This window comes from Rattus rattus, chromosome 14, assembly GCF_011064425.1.
Source record: "Rattus rattus isolate New Zealand chromosome 14, Rrattus_CSIRO_v1, whole genome shotgun sequence".
NCBI lineage: Eukaryota > Metazoa > Chordata > Mammalia > Rodentia > Muridae > Rattus > Rattus rattus.
Window position 1 is genome coordinate 41,706,109 of NC_046167.1, and position 8,182 is coordinate 41,714,290.

Here is an 8,182-nt window from a genome sequence, read left to right on the forward strand (position 1 = left end):
ATGTTCTAGAGTTACTTCCTGCTGCTGCATCCACACAGCAATAAGTTTCGTAGTCTGCTCCCTTCATTGCACACCAGGTTCAGTTCCCAAAAAATCTGTGTAGCAATTGTGTTAGTATTCTCCTGGACTGGAGAGATGGCTCAGTGGTTAGGAGCACTTGATTGCTCTTCCAGAGGTCCTCTGTTCAATTCCCAGCAACCACATGATAGCTCGCAACCATCTGTGTTGGGATATAATGACATTTTCTGGTGTGTCTAAAGACAATGACAGTATATTCATATACATTAGTAAATCTTTTTTAAAAGTATTCTTCTAATACTCTTTATAAGAAAACAAAATTCCCTTTGAGTGATTCTATATAAAATGAGCCTTTTAACCTGTAGCTAGATTCCTACAAAAGAAAAGAACTAAAATATAGGATTTTTGTCTTTTTGTTTTTATTTCTGAAATGGGGTTTTTCTATGTAACCTTGGATATCCTGGAACTCTCTATGAAGAGACCTACCTAAAACTCAGAGACCTACCTTGTCCTGCCTACAGAGTGCTAAGATAAAAGGTGTATATCGCCATGCCCAGCTTTAAAGATATGAAATTTAATGAGCAGTTAAAAAATAAAAAGGCTATAAAGCACTTATCATTCATAAGATTTTAATTCAATGCTTAGGAACACATACATACACACACTCACAGAAAGAGAATAGTTTGATTCCTGTTTGTTTCTTCATATTTGTGTATTTGTAAATGGATTATCATTCACCCTGAATATGCTGATTTTTCCACTAAAAGTCTTAACTACCTTCCCTTCCCCATTAATGTCCCAGAAATAGCCTGGTCCCTTTTATTTATTTCCAGGGATTCCAGGGAGTAGACTCTGCTCCACTCCTAGATTCAGGTAGTATCAGACTTGTCCACCTACTCAAGATAACACATGAAAGGAAGTTGAATAGATGAAAGTCTTGTATTCTTCTCCGAGTTGCTGCAGAGAGTCACAGAAGAGACTTGTCACCACTCAAGACATCTTTCTTGGCCTCTGAGGTCCAGCTCCCATCTTCCAAACAGATGCTTTTCCCTAAATATAAAATGGATTAAAACCTCAGTTAAACAAGAACATTTCGTAATGTTCTTAAAATTGACTTATACTTAGAAATTGGGAAAATCAAACCACATACTCTTCAAGAATGATGTTAGTGATCTAGAAACTGAACTTTACACTTTAGGACTTCAAGTATTGCTTAACACATGTCTTTCTCTGAAGACACTGCACTGACACACTTTCTCATGGGCTTGTTCAGGTCCCTCGCAGCCTGATGTCTGTCTTAAGAGACTTGCTAACTCCTCAGGATCCGTATCCTTGTCTTTTTAGATTTTTTTTTTATTTAATCATTTTGTATGCACTACTGTACTGGGAATATAGAGGACAATTGCTCCTCTCTCTCTCTCTCTCTCTCTCTCTCTCTCCTCCCTCCCTCCCTCCCTCCCTCCTCCTCCCCTCCCTCCCTCCCTCCGTCCTTCAGTTTGTAGCTGTCCTAGAACTCATTATTTAGATCAGCCTGTCTCTCTCTGTGCTGGGATTAAAGGCTTCTGACACTATAACTCAATACTTTTCTTTTAACGAGTGGGTCTTTGGGATCGAATTAAAGTTGTCAAACATGCCAGCAAGTGCCTCTACGCACTGCAACATCTTGCCAGCACCTGACCACTTCTAATTGCTCACTCCTCCAGAAGAATTTGTTTTCATTTCCTGGATATCTCACTGTCTCCAAACTCTTGAGGAAACCCAGGACACCCCAGCTGTCTTCTGGCTACAGGCATTGTCATGTAAGAGGGTAGGTTAAACCCTGAGAAGTGAGAGTGAGCTTTGCAATTTCCTGGGGCCATTCAATATACCTAAGTATTAGAGAGGAAACAGTCAATACTCTAAAGGACCAACTGAAGAAATCCCAGTCAGAGCCTTTTCCCAAATTTTGCTCCATTTTGCTCCAGTGGTTATTCCTCACTTTGGATTTTCTCTTTCCTTCCTTTCTTCCTTCCTTCCTTCCTTTTTTCCTTCTTTCCTTCTTTTCTTCCTCCCTTCTTTCCTTTTTTCTTTCTCCTTCCTTCCTTTCTCCCTTGCCCTCTCTTTTCTCTTCCTCTTCCTCCCCCTCCTCCCTCCCGCCTGCTTGCTTGCTTGCTTGCTTTCTTTCTTTCTTTCTTTCTTTCTTTCTTTCTTTCTTTCTTTCTTTCTTTCCTTTTCTTTTAACAAGGTTTCAAATATCCCCAGGAGGATGGCCTTGAACTTCTGATCCCCCCCTGACTCCACCTCTGTAGTGCTGGGATTGTAGATGTATGCTACTGCATGAAGTTTTTCAGTGGGATAAAAGTGGGAAGGGAATAAAAATTCATGTCTTCATGCATTCTAAGAAGACATTCTACTATTACTCCCCATCTTACATTTTTAATGTTTCTGTTACCTAAAAAGTCTCTTACCAACACCCCTAAGTACCCAATCTTTTCCTATTTTATTTTCTCCTCACAGAACAGGCAGGGTAATCTAAAACTCAAGTGTAGACATGCTTCTATGCTGCTCAGTCTATCCACAGCTACCTGCTGTATTCAGGATGGTGTCTGCATTATATTGTATGGGTTACAGTCATGTCCACCTACTTCTGCTCGCCACGGCTGTTTTGGAAGATATCTCAATACATCATAGTGACCTTTCTTTCCTCTCTGAGCACATGGTTTGTGGTTAGCCTGCAATAAGATTCTCCATCTTGTTATGACAATGCAGGCAGGCAGAATTCAAGTTTAGGGTCAGCCATGGTCAAGATAATCCTCTCCCTACTTTCCTTTCTAGGTCCCTTGTGTTAGAATCAGCAACTCTTTAACAATTCTATACTAAATTGTTCTTGTCCTAAATAGGAATTGTTCTTGATCAATGAATGATCAGGACCAAGAACTGTGCAAGTCATATGACTGTCTGTAGACACTGTAAAGAGCAGTGGGTAGTGTCTAAGATTTTCTTTCTGTCCTCTTTCAGCAGGGTATCAATCTTGGGAATATCTTTAAGAATTGAACTAGACTCAGTGGGTCAAGGCACTTGCCACACAAGTCTGGTGATAGGAGCTCAGTCCCTAAAACCTGGGATCCACATGGGTTCCATGTACACATTATGCAGCCATAATATAGACACCTTTTAAAGTTGAAATAGGACTGAGAATGTAACTAAATGGTCAAGAACTTGCATTTGTGGGGTCCTAGATTAATGCTCCAGTAGCTCACATATGCACAAATAAAACAGATGAATGCCAACTATAGATTAGAGAGGAAGAAATAGTCACATCTGCAGTCACCAGAGTTTAAATCTAGTCTTTTCTAAGTGGCTTCAGGCAAATTCGTTAACATTTTCTTTTCTGCTCTGTTACATATATGAGCTTGACAGTAATTCCTGTATCAGACTTTTTTTTTCAACAACATATTTTTATTTTATCATTCAATTTAAGGTCAATTACTTTTTCAATTAGATTTTCTCCAAGGTGTCCATAAAAATAAAAATAATAAATGTGCCCCAAAAAGCATGTATGCCTTAGTGTGTGGGGTGCTAAGAAGAGCTAAGGAAGCTATCCAGCTTACTCATGCACTTCCTACTTGCTTGAGAGTTAGAGTCAGCTTAGATGCCTGTTTTCACCTTTCCATGCTTTGTTGCTTGGTCTAAGGGTTTCATGCCCTGCTGACCCTCTCAGAGAAAGATGTGACTATAGAAAGTGTTGATTTGATGAAGCACCAGTAAAAAGAAAATAAAAATAAAATGTAAGTTTTGGTTTCCCTACTTGGGCATTTGCAGTTCCTAGCATAGTCTATGGTGTAGGACAGGAAAGAAGGCTTCAGCATCCTGGCTGTTTTTCTCCTCTGAGAATCCATCCCTGAGAATCCATCCTTTAAGGTCACACTGCAGCTGTGCACTTAGGATGAGTCAGCCTTGCAGCCTGAAGCAGTGCTATTTGGTTCCATCAGTCAAGTTACAGATGCAACTGAAATTTGGCTTTACCAAACGTCATACCACTCCTAAAGGTCGTTCTTCCTCCCACCCAACACCACACACACCCGAAACTAACAGAGTGAAGAGTTAAGTCTCCATGAAAGCCAAGTGGAGAAGCTAGTAGATAGAAAAGAGGGATTGGCCTGCTTTGATCCTGAAGGGAAATAGCCAAGAGCCTCCCCTTCCTGTACTGTCAGGTCTGACAGGCTTGATCTTCCTTAGTTAGTCGAGCTAAGCCACCAATTCTTTGAGAAAAAAACTGGAGCAACTTTATAGAGAAGGTGGGGCAAAGAACAACACACAAGGAAATCCTCAGAAATAACCAAGAATAGGCTGAACCAGATCGGACCACACCCAAACACTCCCAGGAAACCCTGGAGGAACAAGCATTGAGAACTTGGTGTCTCTGTAGGATTAAAGACAGGCAAGCACTTCTTACAGCCCAAATACAGAGAGGCTAAGATGTAGAATCAACCTATCTCCCCCAAAGATGCTTGTTTTCTTTCTGCCATGCCCATTCCTCAAATGGGAGGCTGTGCCCTTGTGGAGCTCACAGAAAGAAGTGGGAGGAAAGGGCATCAAGTTTCTACTCTGCTCCAGTGGCTTTAGTCTCATGCAGCCCCATTCTCTGCCAATGTGATAACATATTGGTGGTCTACCCTCTTGGAAAACTTATGACACATGGAGGGAACACCTACAGTTTTCACTTTGGGTCTTGGATATGTCTGTTACAGATAGTTGGAAGAGATCAAGGCTCTTTTCTGCAGTCCGACAGAAAGGATGGACTATTTCTTGTGATGTTTTCAGGAGCGCCCTGGCTCCCAATTCCTTAGGGTTTTTGCTTTTGTACCAATACAGAATGAAGGTTCTAGTGATTTAGAGATCTGAAAAAATCTCTCCCCACAGTACCTTGCACAGTTGGAAGAGGACAACACAAAGCCAAAACTGCTCCCTGCCTTAATTACTCCAGGTACAGGGGTACTCTAAGCAAAGGGAACCAGGGAGGGGGGCCCCAGACATGATCTTTCTCGAAGGAATGCTAGCCAAAGGTGTGATCTGGTTAGGAGGGCCCTGCATGCTCTGGTTCCAGCATTGCACAAAGGGAGCTAGGGTGCTTGGGGTCATACTCTGTCTTGCTCCAGAAGTGCTCCTTGGTGGGGCAGCCACAATGACCTCAGGCTCTCCACAATCCATAGAGGTCACTAATCCTCCAAAAGCAAAAGGTCTTGGGGCTGTGCTACCAAATACTGAACTGTAGGTCCCACTCTGGTGGTTCTGCCTGACAACCCTAAGGGCAATTGAACTAGCTTTGCTGAGTGGGGACCCAGCCGGAGTGCCGCCCAAACCTGGTTGGCTGATGGTAGGAGTGCGGATAATGGGAGTTGAAGATGTCAGCCCCCCACAAGCTGGCCAGGTGGTCTTGCTAAGGACCAGTTGAGCAGGTGGCAACATCTGGGTTGGGGACACACCTGAGTTCTCTGAAAGGAAAGAGGTACAGAAGCTTTTGGCAGGAGCTAGTTGGAGAGAAGTTTGCTTTAGCCCATCTATGGCCCCAGGTGAAGGTTGACAAGTACTTCTTTGGAATGGTAGAAAAGGTGGCTTCGGGCTTGACCCCAAAGATGCTGTGAGTGCTGAAGTCACATTGGAGATGCTTGAGGTCACTGGAGGCTGGTTTGTGGATGTGTCCAAAGTTGCCAGAGGGCTGCTCACCCTCCTCGGTTTATCAGTGCCTCTGAGAGGGGATATCTTGATGGCACTAGTAAGAACCTGGCTAAAGAGAGTGACCGTGTGTACAGTGGGAATCGTGGGGTGTTGGGAAGGGAAAATTAAATCAGTGGCTGAGGGAAAGTCCTGGGAAGCTCCAAGCAGGCAAGTGTCACAAGAAGGGACAGAGCAAGAGTTGCCCATGGTGCTGGTTACTATGTTCAAATCCACACCAGGATCTTTGGATGTGCTGGCTGGAATGGCAGATGTAACCACACAGGGGACTGTGGTGGCTAGGCTGTGGAAAAGATGGGTAGAACCAGAACTCAGTGAAAGAGAAGGCTGCTGGGTGGACACAGGGGCTGTCTTGGACATAGTTTTAAGCGGTTCTATACTGCCAAAGATAGGCTTGAAGGTGGGCCTTAAGATACCTGGAGTTGTGGAGAGAGAAGAGCTTGAAGATGCCTCAGCCATGACAGAAATTCTGGAGTATGAGGCAGTTCTAACCTCAGTATTGTGCACAGACCCCCATATCGGTCTTAATGCCGAGTGAGCAGAAGTCTCCACAGGAAGTACAGATGCAGGAAGATGGAGAACTGGGCTACTCACCACCCCAACCAAAGTGCTTTGTGTGGTGGGTGCTGTGGGGATAATGACAGATGAGTGTGGGGACACAGCAGACCTGTGAGCCTGAGGGATTGAAGAAAGCCAGGTGGAATCAGTGACTGGTGTTGTGGGAGAGCTTGGTGATGCCTGGATGGAAGCAATTGAGGGTTTTGAGTCTGAAGAGATGCTTGGAATGTGCTCTAACAGTGAGCACCCATGTGGGGCAGGCATATTCTTTAAGCTTTCCAGCCGAGGGTTCACGCGGGTATTAAGAACTGTCTCAGAAGGCCGATTGAGAGACAAGGGAGGCTGAAAACCAGCCCTGATCTCTGGAATGGAGTCTGTGGCTGTCCCAGTTGTAGCTTCTGTGGTTTGGTTGCTTGGCACAGCTTGCCCCTCTGATGTTGGGTCCTCTTCAGTGACAACAGGACCTTGCTGGCAAGGCATAGTCAAAAGGTGCCTAGGACCAGATTGCAGTAGAGGAATCTTTCCATTTATCTGTCCAGAGCTGCTGGGCGTGACTAAGAGGTGAGAATTAGGACTTTTTCCTGTCTTTTTCAATGGCCATTCTGGAGTCTGGACTGATGACCTGGAAAAATGTCTTTTCCAAGATTCTGAGAGATCTCTAGAAGAACTATAGGAGCTGGTAATAGCATTTCTTTTCGTGCTCAGGGGGCCTCTGGTATGTATGCTGGCCAAGAGGGCCACAGAAGAGTAACTGGACCTCTTACATTTAGGATCTGAGCTCTGGGCATGGAGGCTCCTTTTCAGAGACCCAGGCCTGGCCACAAACGAAACAGTGGCCCCACTTTTCAACAGGGGCTTAAAGGCAGACCATAAGGTGGCTGACTTCCTTTGAGTGTCAGAGCTATCGGGGAACAGAGGCTCTTCCCACCTGGCTCCACCCTTCCTGCACTCGAGGAGGGCCCTCAGCACCTGTTCCTTTCCACAAGGGCCTGGTGGCTCCTCTGAAGGTCCCGCGGAGTTCACCACTCTTGAGGCTGGGAACAAGGGCCGTGGTCTCCGCTCAGGAGGCGAGATCTTGACTGTCACCGGACTCCATGTGGCCCGAGGGTGACGAAGGGACCAAATATTACGCTTCAGGTAACTTTCCCACCAGTCTGAAGGAAGAGAGCCCATAATGGGGTTCTGTGGACTCTTCATGGGAAAGCGCCTCCAGGCCTCACTGACGAAAGCGGCAGGGTTGGCGGGATCCCAGTTTGGTGGCCTCCGGGCCGGCCTGTGTCTCCGGACAGGCTGGGCGCGGTGGACATGCTGCACACGGTGGACCTGGTAGAGGGGCCTAGCGGGTTGGCGGGTCGCAGGCTTCTCCCGTGGGTCTGCGCGCCCCTGTGCTGAGGACCGCGGCGAGGACCCTGCTTTGCCCAGGTAGCTGCCCATGCTGAGGAGCGCGGGCGGGCGGTGACTTCTAACCCCTTTTCAACTTCTGATGTTTCGGACCTCGGCGGAGGTGGCCGAATCCAAGCATCCGCTGCTCGAGCGACGGTTGGGCCACGAGCGCCAGAAAAGCGCGAGGGGACAGGAGAGCTGGTGACACGCGGACCTCAGCAACCACGTTAGCCCGCTCTGGGATATGCGATCTGAGCGTCACACTGGTAGAGCTCAAGGGGGCTCAGTGTCCAGCATCCAGGATGCGTATAGGTGCGCGTCCCAGTTCCTCAAACTCTGAGCAGGGAGCGACTCTGGGCGATTTGAATCCCTACAAACGTACTTGGTGAGGGAATGAGTGGGTGTGCTCGAGAGTGCACAGGACAAGAGATCACGATGGAACTGTTTAGGCAGGATATAGGACATTATGACCTGTCAGTGGGAAAGGTAGCAGCCGACTGAGGTAACT

The 8,182-nt window shown here is 46.2% G+C and overlaps 1 protein-coding gene across 2 annotated transcripts; it reads right to left on the reverse strand.

The window, feature by feature from the left end:
* Positions 1–633: 633 nt before the first annotated feature.
* On the reverse strand, positions 634–7,827 carry Pom121l2 (POM121 transmembrane nucleoporin like 2). Of its 2 annotated transcripts, none has more exons than XM_032885146.1 (2): positions 6,226–7,827; positions 634–1,068 (listed from the first exon to the last, which is right to left on the reverse strand). In XM_032885146.1, the coding sequence occupies exons 1-2, from the start codon at positions 7,723–7,725 to the stop codon at positions 1,009–1,011; spliced, it is 1,560 nt and encodes a 519-aa protein (XP_032741037.1). In that variant the 5' UTR covers positions 7,726–7,827; the 3' UTR covers positions 634–1,008. The 2 variants fall into 2 exon arrangements, with proteins under 2 accessions (XP_032741037.1, XP_032741038.1); XM_032885147.1 differs by having other exon boundaries at positions 938–1,068; positions 6,401–7,725.
* Between the last annotated feature and the right edge of the window lie 355 nt (positions 7,828–8,182).

Coding starts and splice junctions, on each gene's coding strand:
- Pom121l2 (XM_032885146.1), bottom strand. CDS start 7,725: ATGGGCAGCTACCTGGGCAAAGCAGGGTCCTCGCCGCGGTCCTCAGCA. Junction 1,069..6,225: donor GGTCTGTGCACAATACTGAG/GTTAGAACTGCC, acceptor TTTTATATTTAG/GGAAAAGCATCTGTTTGGAA.